At 42.6% G+C, this 26,846-nt stretch overlaps 1 protein-coding gene across 3 annotated transcripts in view; it reads left to right on the top strand.

Moving 5' to 3' along the window:
* The window catches only part of AGAP2 (ArfGAP with GTPase domain, ankyrin repeat and PH domain 2), a 423,211-nt gene that overhangs the window by 342,168 nt on the left and 54,197 nt on the right, over nt 1-26,846 (top strand). For all 3 annotated transcript variants that reach the window (XM_077483649.1, XM_077483648.1, XM_077483647.1), the window contains exons 7-10: nt 5,168-5,274; nt 6,331-6,483; nt 11,965-12,051; nt 26,115-26,219. In XM_077483649.1, the coding sequence (XP_077339775.1) occupies nt 5,168-5,274; nt 6,331-6,483; nt 11,965-12,051; nt 26,115-26,219 (452 nt within the window). The remainder of the gene's footprint in view (nt 1-5,167; nt 5,275-6,330; nt 6,484-11,964; nt 12,052-26,114; nt 26,220-26,846) is intronic.

Below are 26,846 nucleotides of genomic sequence, written 5' to 3'. Positions count from 1 at the left end.
ACCCCCCCAATAAAGGTTTAACCCCGTGATCACCCCCCGTCGCCAGTGTCACTAAGGCTGGGTTCACATTGCAGCGGTTTATGAGAACGGATGTGATTCGCACCGCACTGCAGTGCAAATCACATCCGATCTCTGTGCGATTCAAGTTCAGCCATTCGCCGCACCCGCCGCACCCGCCGCAAATTCGCACGGGACCCTTTTTTTGGCCCGCAGCAGAATCGGATCGCATGGGTGTTCACACCATGCGATCCGAGTTTGCAGATCGCACTGCGATATGCGAACTGATCTGGGGGTGTCAGTAACATTTCACTGACACTCCCAGCAGTTCGCATAGGGCAGTGTGAACTGCCGCCGGGAGGCATGCGATGCGGGAACCCGCCGCGCATTCGTGGCGTTCCCGCATCGCTCCAGTGTGAACCCAGCCTAATAAGCGATCGTTTTTCTGATCGCTGTATTAGTGTCACAGGTGACGCTAGTTAGGCAGGTAGGTATTTAGGTTCGCTGCAGCTTTTTATAGCGCCAGGGACCCCCATATACTACCGCATAAAGCCCCCTAATTGCCCCCTAGTTAACCCTTTCACCAGTGATCACCATATAACTGTTACAGGTGACGCTGGTTGGTTAGTTATTTTTTTATAGTTTCAGGGCACCCGCCATTTATTACCTAGTCTCACTAGTGTACCCCTAAATTTAGGGGTGTCTACTTTCCAAAATGGGGTCATTTGGGGGGGGTTTGTGCCATCTTGGCATTTTATGGCCTTCAAAACTGTAACGCCCTTAGAAAGCCTGAAGGCGGTGCTTGGTTTTCGGGGCCCCGTACGCGGCTAGGCTCCCAAAAAGTCCCACATATGTGGTATCCCCATACTCAGGAGAAGCAGCAGAATTTATTTTGGGGTGTCATTTCACATATGCCCATGGCATGCGTGAGCAATATATCATTTAGTGACAACTTTGTGAAAAAAAAAAAAAAAAAAAAAAAGTTTGTAATTTTCCCGCAACTTGTGGCAAAATATAAAATATTCCATGGACTCAACATGCCTCTCAGCAAATAGCTTGGGGTGTCTACTTTCTAAAATGGGGTCATTTGTGGGGGTTTTGTGCCATCTTGGCATTTTATGGCCTTCAAAACTGTAATAGGTAGTGAGGAGTGAAATCAAAAAATTACGCCCTTAGAAAGCCTGAAGGCGGTGCTTGGTTTTCGGGGCCCCGTACGCGGCTAGGCTCCCAAAAAGTCCCACATATGTGGTATCCCCGTACTCAGGAGAAGCAGCAGAATTTATTTTGGGGTGTCATTTCACATATGCCCATGGCATGCATGAGCAATATATCATTTAGTGACAACTTTGTTAAAAAAAAAAAAAAAAAAAAAAAAGTTTGTAATTTTCCCGCAACTTGTGGCAAAATATAAAATATTCCATGAACTCAACATGCCTCTCAGCAAATAGCTTGGGGTGTCTACTTTCTAAAATGGGGTCATTTGTGGGGGTTTTGTGCCATCTTGGCATTTTATGGCCTTCAAAACTGTAATAGGTAGTGAGAAGTGAACTCAAAAATTTACGCCCTTAGAAAGCCTGAAGGCGGTGCTTGGTTTTCGGGGCCCCGTACGCGGCTAGGCTCCCAAAAAGTCCCACATATGTGGTATCCCCATACTCAGGAGAAGCAGCAGAATTTATTTTGGGGTGTCATTTCACATACGCCCATAGCATGTGTGAGCAATATATCATTTAGTGACAACTTTGTGTAAAAAAAAAAAAAATTTTTTTTTTTGTCATTATTCAATCGCTTGAGGCAAAAAAATAAAATATTCAATGGGCTCAACATGCCTCTTATCAATTTCCTTAGGGGGTCTACTTTCCAAAATGGGGTCATTTGGGGGGGTTTTGTACTGCCCTGCCATTTTAGCACCTCAAGAAATGAGATAGGCAGTCGTAAACTAAAAGCTGCGTAAATTCCAGAAAACGTACCTTAGTTTGTAGATGTGACAACTTTTGCGCAAACCAATAAATATACAATTATTGACTTTTTTTTTACCAAAGACATGTGGCTGAATACATTTTGGCCTAAATGTATGACTAAAATTGAGTTTATTGGATTTTTCTAATAACAAAAAGTAGAAAATATCATTTTTTTTCAAAATTTGCGGTCTTTTTACGTTTATATCGCAAAAAATAAAAATCGCAGAGGCAATCAAATACCATCAAAAGAAAGCTCTATTTGTGGGAAGAAAAGGACGCAAATTTTGTTTGGGTACAACATTGCATGACCGCGCAATTACCAGTTAAAGCAGCGCAGTGCCAAAGTGTAAAAAGACCTCTGGTCATTTACCAGCAAAATGGTCCGGTCTGAAAGTGGTTAAGGAGAGATAACAAATGCACTGCACATTAGATAGATAGCGTTATCAAGATGCACCCCAGGCCCCCTATTTAGTCCGGTTCAGTGAACGTATGTCTGGTGCGGCCTGTTCTCAGTACACACACATGACCTTGCTTATTATAATAGCATGCAAATGATATAAAAAAATAAGAAAGCTGAATTGTCACAGCACAAAAAATAATTTAAAATACCTATAAACCTGTGCAGTCATTCAGGGACTAGTGTGGCCATATATACAACACGCAACTAATTTCCATTATTAAATATCGGATTAGATAATAGACAAATAATAATCAATGGGTCCCAACATTCTGTGATGATGTAGTAATTAAATGCTGTAAAACAGCTGCAGAGCTGATCAGTGTATTCTGACAATGGAGGAGTCCTGATGTCAGAATACAATAGTTCAGAAAGAAGGATTCCTCCAGCCACCTCAAATGTGTGGCTGGAGGAATCCATTTTTTTATTTTTTTATCAGCCAGCTTCCCCGATCCATCTATGGCCAGCTTTAGTCTCTTTATCGCTTATTATCACAGATTTCAATCCTAAGAAAAAAAACAAATATGGGGAAAAACATATACGTGGTAGTAAGTCCAAGTGATAAGTAAGACCCAGAATGAATAATATTTGCTAAAAATTTCAATTACCAGAATAAGACTCATAAATAGGAAAAACAAAGGATGTACAACAAGAAACAGGCCACCTCAAATCCACATCCCACCTCCCAAAATCCATAATAAGCGCAACAATAAAAAAATGTATACAATAGATACCTGGGTTAGCCTGGAAACCCTGAAGATTACATGGACATTTTTGCCGTACAATATGTACGAGGGGCGTTCAAGTCAAACCAGGACTTTTGAGTTTATATAATAAAAGAACAAAGTGGAAACTGCATTTATTTTTGACACACTCCCCTGCTACACTTATGCAAGAGAAGCTATTGGCTACTGGCTATTGAACTACCTTTTTTAGTTCCGTCATACATCATCACGTTCAAAACAAACAGACTTTCGAGCGGACTTAGTCCGTTCATGTGTGGCCAAGTCCGTTCAGTCAGAAAGTCCGTTGGAACTCCGCTGAAAGTCCGTTGGGAAGACCGTCGGACTAATCTGCCAAAAAGTTCCGGTCGTGTGTACGTGGCATTACTAGTACAGAGGCTGCCAGACACAAGCACAGTTCTATGCACAACGACAATTCAGGCTCAGCCTAGGGGAGGTCTTTTTTGCTAGTTATTACTGTTCAACAATACTCCAAACAATTGCAGAGACAACCGGAAGGTAACTTCTCAATAATCTTCTCTAAGCAGCTTTTCCTGCAATTAGCAGGAAATGGCTAGTATATCCAGGACTCTATAAATGCAGTTTCTGTCCATATAGCATCCTCTGGCTCTTAGTTCCCCCCTAACACTTACACACCCAAGAGTCTACAGCACTGTCTTTGTTCACAATGTCCCAGAAGCTGTCTGCCACCCAGCATCTACAGGTAGATCCTCTGTGAGAGAAATAAAAGATCCTTCTCCAGTCCAAGACTTCAGGACAATGCCCTCCAGGAAATAAGCCTTTAGCAATCCCCCCAGGCTACCAGTCCAGCTTCTGCTGAGGCCCAGACAGGAATTTTCATCTCAGTAGCTATCTCCCAAGGGCAGCAGCCCCAGGAGAGCTGGAATCTTCCCTAAAGAGAAAGGAAGACTTTGAAAAGGCCCCCCCCTCAAACATTTATCACACCCACAGCCACCTTCTGGACACCTCCTTCCATGGATTGGCTTGGGCATGATAAATATGCATATTGGTCATTTGAAACTCCCTACCCTATATTCTGGAAACTTCTTTCAGAAGCAAGTAGAAGGAATCTGTTTGAAAAATTTTGAACAGACAAAAACAATACATTTCTGTTCCACTGACTGCAGCTAAAAAAAAATAGATTTATCATAGCAGGGTAACACGTGATATATTGGTGCCTATATTGTTTAAATGTTCTATGACAACTTTATAAACTTGGACTCCCAAACCCCTCCTCCCCCTTTAATTAATGCTACCTGCATAATTCCTTATTATTGCTCTGTTGTCTTGTGATTGTTTGATAGCATCAATTGAAAGGAAGGAGGAGAGGGTTGAGGATTGATATTTATACAGCGGTGCTAGAACAAGAAAGTTGTTGCCAGCAACAAGATAGGTAGTGTGATCTAGGCCTAAGAATGTAGGGGTTGCAAAGTACACCCGCTTAATATTGGGAGCTAGGCGATAGAAGAAATGAGCGATGACCTCATCAGTGTAGTGAAGTTCGTTCATGGCTCAGTCTGCATATGGGAAATGGGTCTACCCATGGGGCTACAGTTGGGTTTCTTAACTGTAGCGGGGCAAATTGTCATCACCAACCTATTATGTAGTGTGGCAGGGGTATGTGAATCACAAGACAATTGACATATATGGGCTGTTTGTTTGTAGTTCAGCTTTAAAGTTTGTAAACTGCCCAGTTTATTTTATGTAGGAAATCTTTCATAAAAATAGGCAGAATATTACAAAAAATAATTGCTGATCATATTACAAAACAATAATATCATTACACTATTCATATTAATACACTCAAAACTTTAATATTTTAATGTTACATAGCACATTTATAAAAACATCCACTAAACAGAATACGCATGAAGTGTTTTCTCACTGAGGATGTCATTTCTTCTAAGCATTAAACTCGAGTGTACACAAATACATACACTTAATTGCTATTAATTTAAATTGCTCTTCTTCATACGGTACTTTATATTTGTATATTTGCTTGATATTTTCAGTTGCTCAGAAGGTCTTATCGCTGAAGAGACAGCAACAGCTACTATCATGCAAGTCATTGCCCAGTTCTCCAAGTCATTCCGGTGGTTCCACTCCGTTATCAGTGCAGGTATTTATATATTCACAGACTTTTTGATGATTCTGGTGTAGATAATCAGCCATATAAAAGGTAAAAAGGTGGAATATAGCACAGCAAAGCCTTAATAAACTGTATAGTCATGCATATTATGCCATGAATGCGCAAGTAATAAAAGTTCAGTGACACTCTATATGCTAAGTACCACTCTAAGTTAAACAGCTTGATAGCTAAGATTATAAAATAATACTTGAATCAATTTGATCACACTATTGTAAGATTAGTTGCAACAATTGAAAACAGTAGAGCCAAAGGTGACCATCATTTGATTATATATAATAGTTCAGTGCTGCAAGTCTTGAGGCATATACAAATTCTGCATAAAAAGCAAGATGTTTGTACATTGATTTACCATTCTGTGATCAGTAAGGCCCCTTTCACACTGGGGTGGTGCGGGCATCGGCGGTAAAGCGGCGCTATTTTTAGATTTACCCACGAAAAAGGGTTCAAACCGCCCGGTATAGCCGCACTGCCCCATTGATTTCAATGGGTAGGAGCAGTTTAGGAATGGTGAATACACTGCTCCTTCACCGCTCCAAAGATGCTGCTAGCAGGATTTTTTTGGCCCCTTTCACACTGAGGCGTTTTTCAGGCGCTACAGCACTAAAAATAGCACCTGTATAACGCCTGAAAAAAGCGTATCCTTTCACTCCAGTGTGAAAGCCGGAGGGCTTTCACACTGGAGCAGTGCGCTGGCAGGACGGTAAAAAAAGTCCTGCTAGCCGCATCTTTGGAGCGATGAAGGAGAGGTGTATTCAATGGGGTAGCACGGCTATACAACCGGCAAAGCGCCGCTGCAGCGGCGCTTTGTGAGCAGTTTTAACCCTTTTTCAGCCGCTAGTGGGGGGTAAAACAGCCCCGCAATTGGCCGAATACCACTGCTAAAATGACGGTAAAGCGCCGCTAAAAATAGCGTGCTTTACCGCCGATGCCCGCACCTCCCCAGTGTGAAAGCCTGAGGGCTTTCACACTGGAGTGAAAAGGGATGTTTTTTTTCGGTATTATCATATATCTGTATATGCTCTGCAGACTAGTAATGGAGGACCAGGAAACGACTACTCTTCATCATTGCCTTCTACCCCGAACATCAGCCATAGAGAGCTGCGCAGCGAGGTGTCCATCGCAGTCAGCACACCAGGGCCACTTCATCGTGGAGCTAAGCGACGTACAAGCCTTTTCCCAGTAAGTAAATTATTGGCATACAATAAATGTGCTTATTTTTTAGGTATCAACATAAGTACTGGTTTCTGCCGTTTTATGATCGTACTTTGAAACTACTCAATCAGACATTGTTTAGGCAGTGTGAAAAAAGGAATTGTTTGGATTCACATTGGTGCAATAATGTGCGTTTCTTGAACAACTATTCACATTGGAATCTGTACAATAAGTGTGATCAACCCAAATTTTAAGCATATACAGTGGGAGCAAATCAACCTCTGCATTATTAACTATTAGTGACATTTAAGGCCTGATTATCAGGAACATTGAACCCAAATAGGTTATCTTTACCCTAAGGTTCCTCAGAGGTTATTACGGGTTCCTTGCGCAGTGGCAGCTTGACCTTCCATGTGATGGTGCCTGCAAAGTTCAAGGGCCATCATCACTTAGCAAATTCTACTGACCACAAACGCAAGGGACATTTTTCCTCTCACTGACAATGTAAGGATGCCCTTTTCCCACTTACCCCTAATTAAATGGTGCATTCTTTTCACTGGTACTCAATGTAATTCATTGTTTCTATAATGTCTTGATCTTCCTAATGTAGAGTGAGCTGAGGATATCATTTTTAGAATTGTTCCCCCAGGATTAAAAAGGTTAGGAAAGGCTGATATACAGCATCCAACCAACTAAGCACTGAAATTGATAGTTTAACACTGTTTTAGCATGTGTTAAAGTAAAGTTAGTAAATCTAATGCCGCGTACACACAACTGGACTTTCTGGCAGAAAAGGTCTGACGGTCTTCTCAACCAACTTTTGACGGTGTTACGATGGACTTTCGAACAAACGGACTTGCCCAAAACAAATCGTTTTGAATGTGATAACGTACGAAGGGACTAAAAAAGGAAGTTCAATAGCCAGTAGCCAATAGCTGCCCTTGCGTCATATTTGGTCCATCGGACAAGCATACAGACGAACGGTTTTCCAGATATGAATTGAGTCCACTGGGCACTTAAACCCCCTTCCCAACCAGACCAATTTTCAACTTTCGCTGCTCTCACACTTTGAATGACAATTACTCAGTCATGCAACACTGTACCCATATGACATTTTACATTTTTGTCCTTCTTTCACACAAATAGAGCTTTCTTTTGGTGGTATTTAATCACCGCTGGGGTTTTTTTTTTTGCCCTATAAATCAAGAAAGACCGGAAATTCGGTAAAAAAAAAAAAAAAAAATCCTTAGTTTCTGTTAAAATTTATTGCAGAGTATTGGCAGAGTACTGCAGAGTATTGGCACCGAGCAGCGTTGTGGACACTACAGATTCAGCCTACAGCACTGCTACAAACAATCTCTTCCCTCGCACTGTACAGATCGGTACAGAGAGGGGAGGGAGGAACCGGTGTCATGACATGACGCTGGTTTGTTTACAAGTGATCGCTTCGTCATTTGAGGGAGCGATCATGTGGTAAACGCCTACTACCAGTGGCCATTTACTGTGATCCGTGATGCACTGGCGCTTCTGGACCTGGTGGTCATGGATATTTCCGGGAGTATGCCCCAGGGGGCGCGCAAAAGCAGCATTTTGTCCATGGACGCCCTCCCAGAATAAGCCGACTGCACTGTAGCCGTCTTTCAGCTATGGCCCGGTCTGCAAGTGGTTAAAGTGGTTTTAAACCTCAGCAATGAAATCTGAGCAAAGCACACATTTCTATAGTGTTTACTTGCCTCTCTCCAAAGCACTTATGCCCCGTACACACGATCAGAAATTCTGACAGCAAAAGTCCGATGTGAGCTTTTGGTCAGAAATTCCGATCGCGTGTATGCTCCATCGGAAGTTCCGCCAGCAAAAGATTGAGAGCAGGTTCTCTATTTTTCCGACAGAAAAAGTTTTGATCGGAAATTCCAATCGTCTGTAGCAATTCCGACGCGCAAAATTCCGACGCATGCTCGGAAACAATTCGATACATGCTTGGAAGCATTGAACTTCATTTTCTCAGCTCGTTGTAGTGTTGTACGTCACTGAGTTCTTGACGGTCGAAAGTTCAGGGAACTTTTGTGTGACCGTGTGTATGCAAGACAAGCTTGAGCGGAATTCCGTCAGAAAAACCATCCAAGATTTTTACGATGGAAATTCCGCTTGTGTGTACGGGGCATAAGTGTAATTTCTCTCTGCTGTCTAGTTCCTCTGTTATCTGCATGAGTTACTTCTGACAAGTTTACCTGACACCAAGAGCTAATAAAAGTGACAGGGGAGGGACCTCCAGCTGATTGACAGCCTCACTGTTTCTGTGAGCTCTGTCAATGGCGTGTGTCCCTTCCTTCCAATCAGCTTTCAGAGCTCATGTATAATGTGTAAGTGCAGCTCCCCACCCCCTGCTTTGTGAGTTTATGAAAAATCCTTTTCATCTCTGTGTTTTACATGGATGTACAGGACAAATAGCTGCAAATAAACAGGTAAGGGTAAGTAAAGGGGGCTGGTGACTGCCAGGTGTTGTTTCACCTTAACCCCCCTGACGGTCTTCCCGAGTCTGGCTCGGGGTGGAATTTTTGTACCATTAGCGGTAACCCCCGAGCCAGACTTGGGACTGCATCGCTGGATCCAGGAGGAGGTTTACTTACTTTCTCCCTCGGATCCAGCGTTGTCTCCCCGCTGTACGAGCGAGCCGTGTCTCGCTCGATCTATCACGGAGCCGATCACCGTTCCCTGCGAGCGTTGCGACGCACGGGGACGGAGATCGGGGCCAAATTCAAAAAGTGAAACACACAGTATACATACAGTATAATGTAATCTTACAGATTACATTGCTGTATGTAAATATTTCACATCCCCTTTGTCCCTAGTGGTCTGCCCAGTGCCCTGCATGCAGTTTTATATTATAAAAACTGTTCTTTATGCCTGGAAACTGGAGATTGCCCATAGCAACCAAAACTGTCACTGTACATCAAAAATGATTTTAGACCAGCTAGAAAACAGCGATAATAAATTGGAATCACTCTCAGAATTGAGCGATAGCGATTTGTGGGGAGATCCGTCATCAAATATTGAAAAGTAATGACAGTGACAATTCTGCAACTGAGCAAATTTCAGTGTTTTTGATTTGATTACATTATTGAATAATTTTTATTATTGTTATATTATTATTTGGTACAATTATTTATAGTTATTTATTATATTATAATTTATGATTTCATTTTTCAAACTTTATTATACCCGGGATGTCTGCTAGACTCTGGTTTGGAACGATTTAAGAGAGTTATTCCTAAGAATTACAGGACTACAATATAAAACGCCAAATTTTCATGCAAAATAATTGTACTGCTTTTAGCACCTAAAATCCGAAATAATCGTACCGCCAGGGAGGTTAATGCATAGGACATATTAAGGTGAAAAAACACAAGGGTTTACAACCCCTTTAATTGAACAAGCTGAAGATATTAGCTGATTGGCTGCCATGCACAGCTGCATCAGATTCTGAGGCCGCGTACACACGGGCGGATTGTCTGCCCAACTAAGTTCGTCAGACAATCCGACAGACAGTCCGTTCAAAATTTGAATGAACGGACTTGACCACACACGATGAGCAGACAGTCCGCTGAAAGCGTGCGTGATGACGTGTACAGCACGTACGACGGGACTAGAAAAACGACGTCCTATACACTGCAATGCAACCTTCGGCCGTGTAAATCCTTTCTGAGCATGCGCCATACTTAGTCCGTCCAACTTGCCTACACACGAGCGGACTGTCCGCTGAAACCAAGTTTGGACGGACAAAACCAAGTTTGAACGGACAAAATTACGGAAATTCCGTAAGACTTTGTTCGTCAGACAGTCCGCTGAAAAAGTCCGCTGAAGCCCACACACGAGCGGATTGTCCGCTGAAACACGGTTCAGCGGACTAAGTTGGACAGACAATCCGCCCGTGTTTACGCGGCCTGAGTGCTCCAGTTTTAGTAAACTTCTACCTAAAGTATGTCAGTATTGGAATCACACTTGGAGCCCAGGGTAACACTGATAGGGGGGATTCAGCTGAACTCACACAATTTCATTCCTACATGTCAGTCCCGAGTTCGGGGGCGATTTCAGAGACATCTGTGCAGGTTGCTGCACAGATGTCTATGGAAATCGCATCCCGAAGTCACCAAAAGTAGTACAGAAACTACTTTTGGGAACCGGTGCAGTGCCGCAAATGCAGCATCAAAATCGATTCAGACGGTGCCATTGCCGACAATTTGGCTTGCGATTTGACATGTCAAATCGCATGCCAAATCACTCCAATGTGAACCAGGGCTAAACAAACTAAAGGCTCGTGATCGGACTTTTTTACAACAAACATGCAAATGACCTGTTTTAAGGCAACATCCGATTGTGTGTACGCTCCTTTGGACAAACTTTTTCAGTTTTCATCGGACAAAAGTTCGTTCTGCAAACAGACAAACTTTTCAGCAACATAAGTCTGATGGAGCAAAGTCCGATTTTGTGTACAGAAAACCATCAGAGTTAAGTCCAAAGTACAAACACGCATGCTCAGAACCAATGCAAAAGATCAGATAACAAATAAAGAAGTTGACCAAAAGTGGCGGTAAAGAGCAGAAAAACCAAGTGATTTGGTGAAAGTTCGCTGAAAAAGTCCTGCCGTGTGTATACAATACAAGTTCACGGCCAACGCCCTTTGAACAGAAATCCGCGGGAAAGTTTATTTGAAGTCCGATCGTATGTACGAGGCTTAAGGCTGGCCATACAATTTTCTTGTACAATTTTCCTTTAGATTTATCAAAACCATATAATATGAGGTCATATCTAAACACTTTTAATTAGTATGCAGTCAGGCAGGCCCTTACACTACATAGTAGAAGGTAAATATAAAGGAAATTGAACAAGAAAATTGTATCGTGTATGGCCAGCTTTAGACATAGACATTGTTGGGGAAAAAATACCCACTAATTAGTTAACCCTAAATTAGAAGTTGATGCCTTTTTTATAAGGACAAAAGGAGAATATCAAAAATGAATATGCCAAGCAAACTGGGGTGACAGGTGACTATTTTATTTTAATGCCGCTTAGAAAGCCAAACTGTTATCCACCTCCAGGTGTCAGAAAATGAACAGCAGACTTGCGGAAATAATTCAACTTTCTGGTAGTCACACCACGACATATTAGAATGAAGCAGCAACATTTTACCTACTGCCATTCTACCTCTTTCACAAAGACAGTTGCTGTTAAGGACACTATGAGCCATCCTGCCCATGTCATTTGGAGCTGCATGAGTGATGGGCCTTGTGTTGGCTAAGAGTTCAGCTCCATCGCTCTGCTGCTTATATTGAATACAAAACGTGATTGAAAAGTCGCCTTGTCAAATCAGTCACAGCTGAAATAAAAATTGGTGCCATGTGACTGAGCACTGCTATTGTACCAAGCACTGAAAATCTGCTATTTGTCTCCTATTTGGCATTCCTGTTCAAGGAAGAGAATATTAAATGAGAAACGACTGTCTCTTTGCAGACTCGAAGGGGCAGTGATATGGAGAAGAGGAGTTTTGATAGTCGAGGTGACCCCATCACTGGCGGCCGAGCTCTGCCTATCAAACAGGTAATAATATTCCTTTGAAAAGTTTTATGGAAAAAGTACTTCTTCTTTATTAAAACTAGCAAAGTGTGCCAGTTCCTTGAGTGGCCTATTTGGCATGGCGTGTTGTATTTAAAGCAGTAATAAGCCCAAAATGTAATATATTGCAGCTTACCAATTCTTAAATACAAAGACTGCATTTCTTTTTGTTTCTTTTAGGCTTTTTTCTCTTCTGTTTTCACCTGGTGATCTGGCAGGTAACACACCTCCTGTATGAGGCTGGATTCACATCTATGCTGTTTTAGTGCTTTTTGCATTTTGCAGATTTGCACTGCAGTCCATTTAACATGGCAAATCTGCAAAATGCAAAAAGCACTAAAAATGCATAGGTGTGAATCAAGCCTAAAGCCGCTTACACACGGCCGGACTGTATGGCCTACTTAGTCCGTCATACAATCCGACGGACAGTCCGTCATACTTTCGAATGAACGGACTTGACCACACACACCACTTTTTGAGCGGACTAATATGGCGTACTAAGTCCGCCATGCTATCCGCCCTACTTTTGAAATGAACGGACTCGCCCACACACGCGGAGGAAAGTCCGCTCATTTCGAGCGCGTCTCCAAGTAGGCGGGGCCCGCGAAGGAGACGCCGCTGGCCCCGCCGCCTGGTATGGACTTAAAGGGGAACCCCAACGCCGAAAAAATCGGCGTGGGGGTCCCCCCCAAGTCCACAACAGACCCTTGTCCGAGCACGCTACCCGGCCGGCCAGGAAAGGGGGGCGAGCGAGCGCCCCCCCCCCCCCTCCTGAGCCGTACCAGTTTGCGTGCCCTCAAGATGGGGGGTGCCTTGGGGAAGGGGGGGCCGCGCGGCCCCCCCACCCCAAAGCACCTTGTCCCCATGTTGATGAGGACAAGGGCCTCTTCCCGACAACCCTGGCCGTTGGTTGTCGGGGTCTGCGGGCGGGGGGCTTATCGGAATCCGGGAGCCCCCTTTAATAAGGGGGCCCCCGGATACCGGCCCCCCACCCTATGTGAATGAGTATGGGGTACAATGTACCCCTACCTATTCACCTGTAAAATAAAAGTACAAAAAAAAACACAACACACGAGATAAAATACTTTATTGCACAGCTCCGGGGGTCTTCCGTCTTCAGGGGTCTTCTCGCCGGACTCCTCCGCTATCTTCTTGTAGCTCTTTTGCTAGCGGAGGAGTCCGGCTTTCTTCCTCGCCGCCGGCCTCTTCTCCCGACTTCGGGGGTCTTGTCCCCCTCTTCGGTTCTTCTGCCGGGCCACCGCGCCTTCTTATAGCTCTTTTACAGGCGGTCTTCTGTCGCCGCCGCCGCCGCCTTCCGTTCTTCTTCTTCTTCTTCTCCAGGAGATGTTGCCTCGACGATCTCTCCGGCCGGAATGCCAGGGACGCACTGCGCGGCCACTTATATAGGGACAAGGGCCGGTGTCACAAGGCTTTATGTCACATGGGTTGGTCACATGGGTTGATGTCACATGGGGACTATGACATCGTAAGGGGGCGGGGTCACCATGTGACACCAACCCATGTGACATAAAGCCATGTGACACCGCCCCTTGTGTGGCTCGGGTATCTATGTCCAGAAGTAGTAGCAAAATACCTGGATTAGACAGGTATCTGCTCCCCCCTCCCCTCTGAAAGGTGCCAAATGTGACACCCGAGGGGGGGAGTAACCAGAAAAGTGGAAATTCCATTTTTGAGTTGAACTCCGCTTTAATACCACTTTAAAGCTGCACTCCAAGATGAATAAATATATTATAAATACAAGAAATGTTTTTTGACTTGAATTTTGGTGTATTGTGTGTATTTCTACCAAATCTGAGCAGCAATCCAGTGTAAGTCCCGGTTCACACTGGTGCGCTGGGCGATATCGCATGTAATTCGCACCGCACTGCTGTGGAAATTGCATGTAATGTCTGTGCGATGGCTTAATTTGCATCGCATTTGGGACAAAGTCATGCAGGACCCTTTTTTGGTCCGCACCAGAATAAGAGTGCATGGGTGTTCACACTCATGCGATCCAATTCATGTCCGAACTGACAGTTCGCACTGCGATATGCGAACCGATCTGCGGATGTCATTAAGTTTGTATTGACACCCCTAGCGGTTCACATATGGCAGTGGGAACTGTGAGTCGGGTGCGATGTGGGAACCTGTGCTGGATTTGCATGGATTCTCTTATCGCAACAATGTGAACCGAGCCTTAATCTTTGGATCTGTACAGGAGCGTCTTGTATTAAAGACTGTATTAAAGACTGGCCACTGCTGCTCTCTCTCTTTGTGCAGGGTGACTGGTCTTGTATCTGCCACCCCCTGTAGTTTTCTTCAAGCAGCCTGTAGTGGTTGGGCCTCCTGGGTCCCTCCTGCAGCTCTCTGCACAGGTTATGTTCAGCACATTGATGATGTCACTATTACTTTTACAAGGTAAAAACTGTGTTTGGAAAGACATTTGGTGCACCCAAATAGGATTTATATACTTTGTGACTTTTAAGGAATATATTAAAATTAAAGTTATTTTGTTTTTTTTTCGCTTGGAGCTTACCTTCAAGTGTGCAAGAAGAACTGGGTGTAGGGAGTTAACACTGAAGAGAAGAAGAGACTCATAGGTGTGCGCAGCCTATTGCATTAGGGTGTGCACCCCAAAGCTCAAACATATATGCGTATATCCTCATGTGTATATATACTGACAGTGTCAGTAGAGGAGTGGATCAGTAGTGTATTTTATATATATATATATATATATATATATATATATATATATTTTTTTTTTTTTTTTTTTTTTTTTATGTAGGCACCCATTAGGGGGCTTTGGTGAAATATCAGGGGTCCAAACAGGGGGAATCTGCACCACACAGGGTGATTAGGGTATGCCCAGGCACACCTGGCACATCCTGTGTGCACGCCTATGAGGAGACTGATTTCTCAGAGTATACTTCCAACACTATGGGTTGAATTTACTAAAGGAAAATAGACTGTGCAGTTTGCAAGTGCAGTTGCACAAATTTTTCCTAGAACTTAGTGAATGTGGTAAAACTCTGCTCATTTCCATTATTCAATTATGTGCAAGCAAAAATAAAAAAAATGGCAATAAAAAGTAATAAAAAATAAAGAAAAAGCAGTTTGTCAACTTTCCATATGTACAGCATCTATTAAACTGCTATAATGGCTGCTCTGTGCCCCACCCCACATTCCTTTAAAAATAATGAAGCTTGTTTAACCAAAACTCTCTTTATTGGCCCTTCTAAACCTAAAGGCTATAGTTCAAAGGCCATACAGTGCTTTATGGTCAAAAAAATAATCTCAAGTGAATCTGTCCATAAACTCGTTGGGACCGCAAATCAAGAGGGGAAGGATTCACGTCTAACCCATGGTAGCATAGAACCAGAACCTCATCCCTAGTTCTAACCGATCCCTTCTCTTTCCAAAAGCGCATTTGTGAGGTCAGGCACTGATGTTGGACGAGAAGGCCTGGCTCGCAGTCTCCGCTCTAATTCATTCCAAAGGTGTTCTATCGGGTTGAGGGCAGGACTCTGTGCAGGCTAGTAAAGTCCCTCCACCCCAAACTCGCTCATCCATGTCTTTGTGGACCTTACTTTGTGCACTGGTGTTAATGTTGGAACAGGAAGGGGCCATCCCCAAACTGTTCCCACAAAGTTTGGACCATGAAATTGTCCGAAATGTATTGGTATGCTGACGCCTCAAGAGTTCTCTTCACTGGAATTAAGGGGCCAAGCCCAACCTCTGAAAAGAAAGACCCCATACCATAATCCCCCCTCCACCAAATGATTTGGACCAGTGCACAAATCAAAGTCCATAAAGACATGGATGAGCGAGTTTGGGGTGGAGGAACTTGACTGGCCTGCACAAAGTCTTGACCTCAACCTAATAGAACACCTTTGGGATGAATTAGAGCGAAGTCTGCAAGCCAGGCCTGACCTCACAAATGCGCTTCTGGTAGAATGGTCAAACATTCCCATAGACCAGTGATGTCCAAACTACAGCCCTCCAGCTGTTGCAGAACTACACGTCCCATGAGGCATTGTAAAACTCTGACATTTTACAGATATGACTAGGCATGATGGGTATTGTAGGTCCTGAACAACTGGAAGGCCATAGTTTGGAGACCCCTGCCATAGACACACTCCTAAACCTCGTGGACAGCCTTCCTTGAAAAACTCAATATTGAACCCTACGGACTAAGACTGGGATGTCATTAAAGTTCATGTAAAGCAGTGTTTCTCAAATCCAGTCCTCAGGCCCCCCCAACAGGTCATGTTTTCAGGTTTTCCATTATTTTTCACAGGTGATTTGATCAGTTTCACTGCCTTAGCAATTACCACAGCCGTTTCATCTGAGGGAAATCCTGAAAACATGACCTGTTGGGGGGGCCTGAGGACTGGATTTGAGAAACACTGATGTAAAGACAGGTGTCCCAATACTTTTGACAATATAGTGTATTATTTATCCTGGGAAATTGACAAAACCATGTAATATAACTAGGTATCAGTTATGCAGTGGTTTTCAATTATTTCTAAACCTTGTAGTTGTATAACTTTAAATGGTTATCAATGTTATCTTTTAAACTCCAGGTTCCACTAAATGTTGAAAAGGGTAAAAGTCAGGTCTTCGAAAAGTTGGATTATACAAAAGTAATATTTTTTTTTTCGCTTTACACGCATAATATACCATTTTACCTAATGCCCATACAAGAATATATTACTAATAACTATGGGGTTCATTTACTAAAGGCAAATCCACTTTGCACTACAAGTGCACTGAAAGTGCAGTTACTGTAAATCTAAGAGGTAGATCTGAAATAAGGGGAAGCTCTGCTGATTTTATCATCCAATCCTATGCAAGCTAAAATGCTGTTTTTTTATTTTCCTTGCATGTCACCCTTGGATCTACAGCGACTGCACCTCCAAGTGCACTTTTAGTGCAAAGTGGATTTGCCTTTAGTAAATAACCTCCATTGGCTCTATTCATATTTACTAATCTCTAGTTTTGATTTTTTGAAACGAAGCACTTACTGCATTTGCTTTGTGTTACTAGTTCCCCAGGTTCTGGGGGCTACACATCATTACATAAGCTTTATAGGGGCAGTGCAGTATGACAAGGGTTAATGTATGCCCACTGTGCATAGATTAATGTCCCTCTTGGTACATGCTAATTTGTTAGCATTTGATTAGCTAATTCACTACTGGCAGCACAGTGTAGCAGTAAATGACAAACACCCACACAGCCGCTCTAGAGCGAACACCTTAATTGTTCCGGTCGCCTTCTGCAAAGCATTTTAAATGGAAGGCGTGGACTAGGACACAGTAGAGAGCTGTATTTAATTCTTTCATGGAGCAGCTACCTGCAGATTCTTGTGGGAAGAACTGCCACAAGAAGAACCCACACACATTCCGATTGAATCCTTCCACAAAGCAAGCAAGGTATTGAGGATAGAACGGCAATGCTCAGTTACCTTCTACTGAACTGCGGAGAAGAAGCAGATCTCTGTGGGGGTGAGAGATGTAATTGATGTCAAGGAAAGGGCACTGTATATTAAACAATATACAGTATACTTTAGAAATCAAGTAAGGTCTTGGACAGTCAGCTGTCACAGCTCAGCCTTTAATTCGCACAGTTCTCTGCTGCTTCTTTTTCTTCTGCTTTGTATTTCAGATTTCTAGAAAACATTTTAGGCCTCATGTACACGCTCACGTTTAGGAGCAGTTGGGCGTTAATTTTTTCAGCAGCCCCTGAACTCTCCTCTGTGTTATCTTATGTGTACATGTACACTCAGTCGTTATAGTAGTTTAGAGGCAGTTGAGTTTACTGACTTTTTTTTTGGAAAGCAGATAAATTGCATTCAGGACGGTAGTTTACCGGCATTTCCAATGCCAAATGCTTGTAACTGCTTGTAAACGTGTGTAAACTTTAAGATACAGCGTTTATCATGATCCGACTTGTGGTACGCCTTGTACTCTGGGGATTGAAGGGAAACCCCATGCCAAAAAAAAAAAAAAATAACGTGTGGTTTCCCCCCCTAAGATCTACAGTGGTGTGAAAAAGTGTTTGCCCCCTTCCTAATTTCCTGTTCCTTTGCATGTTTGTCACACTTAAGTGTTTCGGAACATCAAACCAATTTAAACAATAGTCAAGTACAACACAAGTAAACACAAAATGCAATTTGTAAATGAAGGTGTTTATTATTAAAGGTGAAAAAAAATCCAAACCATCATGGCCTTGTGTGAAAAAGTGATTGCCCCCTAAACCTAATAACTGGTTGGGCCACCCTTAGCAGCAACAACTGCAACCAAGCGTTTGCGATAACGTGCAATGAGGCTTTTACAGCGTCCTGGAGGAATTTTGGCCCACTCATCTTTGCAGAATTGTCCTAATTCAGTTACATTAGAGGGTTTTCGAGCATGAACGGCTTTTTTAAGGTCATACCACAACATCTCAATAGGATTCAGGTCAGGACTTTGGCTAGGACACTCCAAAGTCTTAATTTTGTTTTTCTTCAGCCATTCGGTGGTGGACTTGCTGGTGTGTTTAGGATCATTGTCCTGCTGCAGAACCCAAGTTCGTTTCAGCTTGAGTACACGAACAGATGGTCGGACATTCTCCTTCAGGATCTCTTGGTAGACAGCAGAATTCATAGTTCCTTTTATCACGGCAAGTCTTCCAGGTCCTGAAGCAGCAAAACAGCCCCAGACCATCACACTACCACCACCATATTTTACTGTTGGTATAATGTTCTTTTTATGAAATGCAGTGTTCCTTCTACGCCAGATATACTTGGACACACACCTTCCAAAGAGTTCCACTTTTGTCTCATCGGTCCACAGAATGTTGTCCCAAAAGTCTTGGGGATCATCAAGATGTGTTGTGGAGAAATTGAGACGAGCTTTGATGTTCTTTTTGCTCAGCAGTGGTTTTCTCCTTGGAACTCTGCCATGCAGGCCATTTTTGCCCAGTCTTTTCCTGATGGTGGAGGCATGAACGCTGACCTTAACTGAGGCAAGTGAGGCCTGCAGTTCCTTGGACGTTGTTGTGGGGTCTTTTGTGACCTCTTGGATGAGTCGTCGCTGCGCTCTTGGGGTAATTTTGGGCGGCCGGCCACTCCTGGGAAGGTTCACCACTGTTCCATGTCTTCGCCATTTGTGGATAATGGCTCTCACTGTGGTTCGCTGGATTCCCAAAGCTTTGGAAATGGCTTTATAACCCTTTCCAGACTGATAGATCTCAATTACTTTCTTTCTCAATTGTTCCTGAATTTCTTTGGGTCTCGGCATGATGTGTAGCTTTTAAGGATCTTCTGGTGGACCTTACTGTGTCAAGCAGCTCCTATTTAAGTGATGCCTTGATTGTGAACAGGTGTGGCAATAATCAGGCCTGGGTGTGGCTAGAGAAATTGAACTCAGGTGTGGACAACCACAGTTATAGTATGTTTTAACAAGGGGGGCAATCACTTTTTCACACAGGGCCATGATGGTTTGGATTTTTTTTCACCTTTAATAATAAACACCTTCATTTACAAATTGCATTTTGTGTTTACTTGTGTTGTCCTTGACTATTGTTTAAATTGGTTTGATGTTCCGAAACACTTAAGTGTGACAAACATGCAAAGGAACAGGAAATGAGGAAGGGGGCAAACACTTTTTCACACCACTGTATACCATTCTCTTTGAATCTGCTATGGGTCTTGAAAGGGAAACCCATGCCAAAATGGAAAAAAATGCCGTTGGGTCCCCCCAAGACCATACCAGACCCTTCGGTCTGGAATGGATTTGAGGGGAAATGCCATGTCAAAAAAAAAGGCATGAGGTCCTCCTCAAAATCCATACAAGACCCCTATCCGAGCATGCAGGCCTTCAGGTCAGGAAAGGGGGGAAAAGCAAGCACTCCCCCTCCTCCTGGACCTTACCAGGCCACACACCCTAAACATGGGGGGTATGTGTGCTTTGGGGCAGGGGGGCTCTGTGCCCCCCACTCCAAAGCATCTTGTCCCCATGTTGATGGGGACAAGGGCCTCCTCTCGATAACCCTGGGCGGTGGTTGTGGGGGTCAGCGGGCAGGGGCTGATCAGAATCTGGAGGCCCCCTTTAACAAGGGGGCCCCCAGATCCTGCCCCCCATGTGAATGAATATGGGGTACATTGTACCCTACCCATTCACCCCACAAAAGGGCAGTGTAGTTTAAATAAAAACAAGAGACAGTTTTGACAAGTCCTTTATTAAAAATCTTCCTCCGGTCTTCTCTCTCCTGTCTTCTCCCTCCGGTCTTCTTCCTCCACTCTTTTTTTTCCTCCAGTGCTATCTTTACCTCCGGTGCCGTCTTCTGCACTCTGTGTTTTACACACTCCTGACCCCTGCAATTTGTGTGTTGCCTACTCCTGACTCTTGCATTCTATGTGTTACCTGGTATAGGTCTTGGGGGGACCCCATGCCGTTTTCTTAGTTTTTTTGGTGTGGGTATCCTCAGAGCACAAGTCGCACTACAAGTTGGATCATGATGATCCGATTTGTATGCGACTTCCAATAAAGTGGGCAGAAGGTCTGATCAGTTAAGACGGCTCTCACAGGGAACCATTGATTTTGAATAGAGTCAAAGAAATTCTGCCAAAAGCTAACAAGGCTAAACGCGCAATAACTACTAAAAGCGTGTTTTTACAGCTGCTTTTTCCTGGCATTAGTAGCGGATTTACAGCTCGTTTTTTCTAACGCCCCATGTGCATGAAGCCCTAAAGTGTATGTCTGGTCAACATATGCAATACATCTCTATAATATGTACACATTTTGTTAAATTTTAATACTTTATAGATGCTTCAAGTACAGACAAACGCCTGGTACTCCTGACAGAAATACACTCAGCTCCTAATTTCCTGTTTTGGATTGACAACACAGTGCCTTTACTGCACTGAAATCAAGAATTGTGTCAGCACTGCCTATGTAATTTTTATGCTGAACCTCTCTCCTCTCCTCATCTGCACAATTTCAGGTGGAAGGCGATCTGTAGTTCACAAAGTAGAATCGGAAGGAATGATTGCGCTGCTTGAGATAAGCCTGCAAATTGCACAGTACATGGAACACCTCTAGATTTCTGTCAGGATAAACAATTATGTTACTTATACAACAGATATAGCAAAACACTTTCAATAGTATATATATAACAGACCAAAGGGGAGTAAATGAGAGAAGTTACGTTCTGAGATTTACATACAGTATCAATGTTTTTTAATGAGGAAAGGTGCAGTGCCACATTGCTGGAATTGTAAAAGACCCTGGGTACCCTTGTGCAATCAGAGGAGGCAGAGAAGGCATAGGGTGTTGCATTAAACGGTGGATGTGGTCAAATTATATTAACAGTGAAAGGGACCTAAAGCCCCTTACACACTATTGGATTTTCTGCAGATTTCTGTCTTCAGATTTACCAAAACCATATAATATGAGGTCAAACATTAAAGAGTTTAAATTTGTATGGAATCAGGTAGGCCCTTCTACTACATGGTTTTGGTAAATCTGAAGACAAAAATCTGCGGACTATCTAATTGTGTGTATGGGGTCTTCAGGGGCATGGTTAAAGTAAATGTAAAACTACCTGCTGTACACATGGCACACATATGCCACAGTCCTTGTACCCACAAAATATGCTTTATTTACCATGCCGCAAACAAGAGTCTCACGCACATGCATAAACATCAGCACAATCAATAAAAAAATTTAAAATCAAACCCCTCCAATACAGGTGCTTTTATACACATACAATATAGGCACCCCGCCTTTAGAAGACACTCATCAGTACCTAACAGGCTGGTTGTACACAAGTCAATAGATCAGTCTCTGCTGAACTGGCCAAGTTTCGATCCATGCAGGACCAGCTTTAGATATCTTGAAGCTGAAAGGGACTTTTTATGCATAAAGTGCTAAAAGTGCAATATAAGTGCAGAAAAAGTTCCTGTGTGGCCGACATCCAATGAAAGTGACTTCAAGTGCAATATGGAGCATAAACCGAATGCTTGGCACCCGCCACCCCGTTAAGATGAAAGGCTTACCAGAAAGCCTGCGACCTCCTTTACTCAGGGAGGTCAAACAGCACTTAATAGAATCAAGGGTCCACTGGTAGAGTATTTAGACTTCCCCCTCAGATCATCCGATGGCAGCCAGACTGCATAAACAGCAAGAGGTGATGATATGCAGGAAGAAAAAAAACTCAAATAGTGTAGAGTGTCTATGGCATATTTATTGATACAAAGCTTGAGCACCTACATAAGAAAAAAACTATGGAGAGCATTCTCCAGTTCAAAGCACAGAGATATTCTTGCAAGAAAAAAATTCATACAGGTCCGTAAGATGAAATGCGCAGAACGTGTGTGCAGCGATAGTTTCGTCATATGTGACATCATCAGGGCGTTGCGCACGATTTGATCTTACCGACCTGTATGAATTTTTTTGTTTTGAACTGGAAAAGGCTCTCCAGAGTTTTTTATGTAGCTGCTCAAGCTTTTTATCAAAAAATATTCTACACTATTCGTGATGGGTATCACGGTGTCAATCATTTAGTTTATGTCCCTTATTGCCCTTGAAGTCACTTTCATTGGCCACATAGGAACTTTTTCTGCACTTATAATGCACTTTTAGCACTTATTGTGCAAACTTTTTTCTATGCAATTTTTGTTTGCTTTATTGGGCATTTATCACATAGAATTGCACATTTTTATATTGTTTAGTTTTTAGGCAACATATAGAATTTATTATTATCTAATTTCAGCCCTTTGTGTGTAACTTTTGTATGCAACTTTTTGCTTGCTCCATTGTGCATTAATGGCATAGAATTGCACATTTGGTTATTGTTTTTAGTCTCTCGGATTGCACATTTCAATATGCTGAATTGCACACCTGAGCTTTATTTAGCTATTTAGCAGTTTTTTGTTTGCTTTATTATGCATTAATCGCATTGAATTGCACATCCGGTTATTGTTTCTTTCTGTACTGAATTGCACTTTATCTAACAACTGATATTCATGTACAGGGGCATTTTCTGTACTGACCTAGCGCTGCACTTTCTTATTTGCATTGTTATCTGGTGCCCAATACCGGGGTTAGTGTACAGCTGCAGGTTATTTCATTATTCAATTATTATTTCATTTATTCACAGGTATTTTTTTTTTTACATTTTTAGAATAGTAATATTTGGCTTGATATTGCATGTTTACATTCTGTGACATTAAATGGCCGTCTCCTAATGGATCTAACTTTCACTGATGAATATACAACTGTAGTTTAAATGAGAGATGAGTGTAAGAATTAACACTTTCTAAACTAATGCATGGTTACAATGTGTTGACTGCTATGTGTGAAAATGCATAGATGTTATTCTAAAGGTGTTACTCTGTAATAAGTAACAATACTGTGATCATAGCCACAACCTTTAGGCCAGGTTCACACCTATGCGAATTAGATGTGGGTATCCCCGCATCCAATTTGCATAGCAGAAAAAACTATACAGAACAACCATTAAGGGGAATTTTATTTGTTTTTTACTTGTTTCTTATTGTGAAAGATCGGTCTCCTCTTCATCCTTCAGGTTAGGGGGCCTGTAGGGTATGCCCGCTCTTAATTTTTGTTTGTTCTTACTCTTTGAAGCTCCAGCCACAAAGATTCCACCTTCTCCCTTGCTCCACTAGCAACGATTTACTAACTTCTAAAACCAATGGCCACTACGCCATACTCTTACTACTAGACCTCTCTGCGACCTTCGATACTGTTGGCCACCCACTCCTTCTCAATAAACTCCACTCCCTTGGCTTCTAAAATTCTGCTCTATCCTGGTTCTCCTTCTACCTATCACATCGCTCCTTCAGTGTAAGACCCCCATACACACTTTTAGATTTTCTGCAGATTTTTGTCTTCAGATTTACCCAAACCATATAATATGAGGTCAAACCTTAAGAGTTTCAATTTTTATGCAGTCAGGGAGGCCCTTACACTACATGGTTTTGGTAAATCTGAAGACAAAAATCTGCATGAAATCTAATAGTGTGTATGGAGTCTTACCTACAACTCTGCCTCCTCCTCTCCATTTCCTCTTTCTGTAGGGGTCCCCCAAGGCCCCTTCTCTTCTCTATTTAAACATCCTCCCTTTGTCACTTTAACCTCCCACAACTTCCAATACCATCTCTACGCAGATGACACCAAAATCTGTCACTCCTCACCTCACTCCTTCAGTCTCTTCTCATATTACTAACTTACATATCAGCATAGATGTCGCTCCACTTCCTTAAACTAAATCTCTCTAAAACCGAGCTGATAATATTCCACTCTGTCCGTGTCTCCCTCCATGACCTTTCTATCAAGATGAATAATACTACCATCACTCCCTCTCCTCACGCCAGGGTACTAGGTGCAATCCTAGATTCTGACTTGTCCTTTCTGCCCCATATCCAATCGTTGTCAAAAGCTTGTAGACTTCACCTCTATAACATTTTTAAAATTCACTCCTTTTTAACTTATGAAACAACCAAGCTACTCATTCACTCTCTTGTTATCTCTTGCCTTGACTATTGCAAATCCTATCTCATTGGCCTACCTCTATATAGGCTACCCCCTCTTCAGTCAATCATGAATGCTGCTGCCATGCTACCAGACTCCTCTACCTTACCAACCACTCAGTGTCTGCCACCCCTCTCAGCCAATCTCCACACTGGCTTCCGATTGCCCAGTGAATTATATTCAAAATACTAACAACATAAAACACCATTTAAAACTCTGCCCTAAGCTACATCACCAATCTTGCCTCCAAATATCACCCAAACTGTCCTCACACGCCTCTCAAGACCTCCTGCTCTCAAGCTCCCTTGTTTCCTCCTCCTATGCTTGTCTCCAGGACTTCTCCAGAGCCTCTCCAATCCTCTGGAACTTTCTACCTCAATCTTTATGGCTATCTCCTACTCTGGCTGCCTTCAGGTGATCCCTGAAAACTCATCTCTTCAGGAAAGCCTATTACGCCTCTAATCTTTTATCACTTCCATCAGCTCATCCCCCACTTGTACACTTGGTACCATCATTAAGGATTCCATGGGAGGCCAGTTATAACCTTTTGTACGACTTTCCCCACGCTATTAGATTGTACGCTCGTATGAGCAGGACCCTCTTAACTCTCTTGTATTTTATTGTATTGTAACTGTATTGTCTCCCTTTTTATATTGCAAAGCGCTGCATAAACTGTTGGAGCTATAAAAATCCTGTATAATACTAATAATATTGTCACCCCTTGTATTCACTAGCAAAGCCTTCTTGACATAAAGGTACACCCCCCCCCTCTTTATCTTTGATGCCCCTTCAATATAGTGAGTAACCCTGGACAGTCGCAAGCCAGTCATGAGAGCTGTCAAACCAGGGTTCTGATACCCCCACAAAGAGTAAATCCTTCTCATGTATCAGCAGTTCCAGTTCTTTCATTTTAATAACCAAAATTCTAGCATTTTTGAACATGCCTTTTCATTTTGCACACACACATATATTTTTCACCTTGTTTGTTTTGAGGCTGCATTACGATTATGCCAGCCTGCAAACATTGGTCTTTGGTATTATACTTGTAATGGTGTTACACTACCAATTTTGCCCAAAGTAATACCCTCTGACCCTCTGACATTATCTCACTGCCAGCTATAGCTTCCTCTTTTTATAGAATTTTCTAGAAGTGGCTTAAAAACCACTTTAAAGCTGAAATGCAGCATTTCCTTTTATCAGCCCAAATTATGCAGGCTGGTCTCCTGAAATTAAAATCTAACATCTTCTTTAATGTGAGCTTCTTACAGTGTGTATTATAAGCTTCTTTATCCTCAATACCAAACAAACCACAGACCTCTGCCCTACCCCTGTTAAGCAGTTTAATGTTTGGCATTGAAAAACTTTACAATTTATAAGGTGAAGCATTGTTAGAGAATTTAGGGGACACACGGGGGGTGTCCTAATATGTAGAACTTCTTCCTTATAATGTTTAATAATTGTGAACAGTAAACAGTGATGGCTTTTAAACACTTTGTACTTTTTACATTGCAGAGCTTTTTGATGAAACGCAGTGGTAATTCTCTGAATAAAGAGTGGAAGAAGAAGTATGTTACATTGACAAGTAATGGAGTATTGCTCTATCACCCAAGTATTAATGTGAGTATATTCAGGAATCACTCTTTCTTTCTGTAGAACACAGTATTTTTGTTAGGGATAAATAAGTGTGGGTCCTTTATTAAAAAACAAAACGGGCAAAAAACAAAACAAAGCTAAAATAACAATGTTGAAAATAGCAAGGAAAGGTTGACACTTCCTTTATGTAGGAAAGAGTGGGACTGCAGTAGGTGCTCCCAGACCCTCAGAACCCATTTACAGGCTAATCCCTTGAAACTCCTTAGTTACTGCTTTCCTTCTTCCCTGTGCTAATGTAACAATTAATGCATGTCCCCTGCTTACTGTTGCTTTCTTAAATCCTTGGATTCCTTGTTCCATTTCCCGTGTCAGCTCCTAAATAGGGTCACTCAGGCACACCTGATACATCTCAGATCTTTGAATCCTGTGTTTGGCCTAGTGCCTTTTCCTGACTACCCTATTATGGGATACCCAGATGACCTCTGGTGAAGAGAGTAGGCATCATTGATCATATTGGGCAACATCTCCCACACTTACAGGATTCAGCCAGATGTGGCTTTTCAAGTTTTAACATTGGAAAACTGCCTGTTAGCTGTAGTTGAGGGTAATCAACCGTTTCTGGCTGAAAAAGTCCACAGCAGGTTTATTCTC

The sequence above is a fragment of the Lithobates pipiens genome, unplaced genomic scaffold (assembly GCF_037356315.1).
Source record: "Lithobates pipiens isolate NorthernLeopardFrog02 unplaced genomic scaffold, aLitPip1_a1.2 Scaffold_16, whole genome shotgun sequence".
NCBI lineage: Eukaryota > Metazoa > Chordata > Amphibia > Anura > Ranidae > Lithobates > Lithobates pipiens.
Note: the sequence above shows the minus strand (reverse complement) of the source record. Positions and strands in the feature narration are given on the sequence as shown.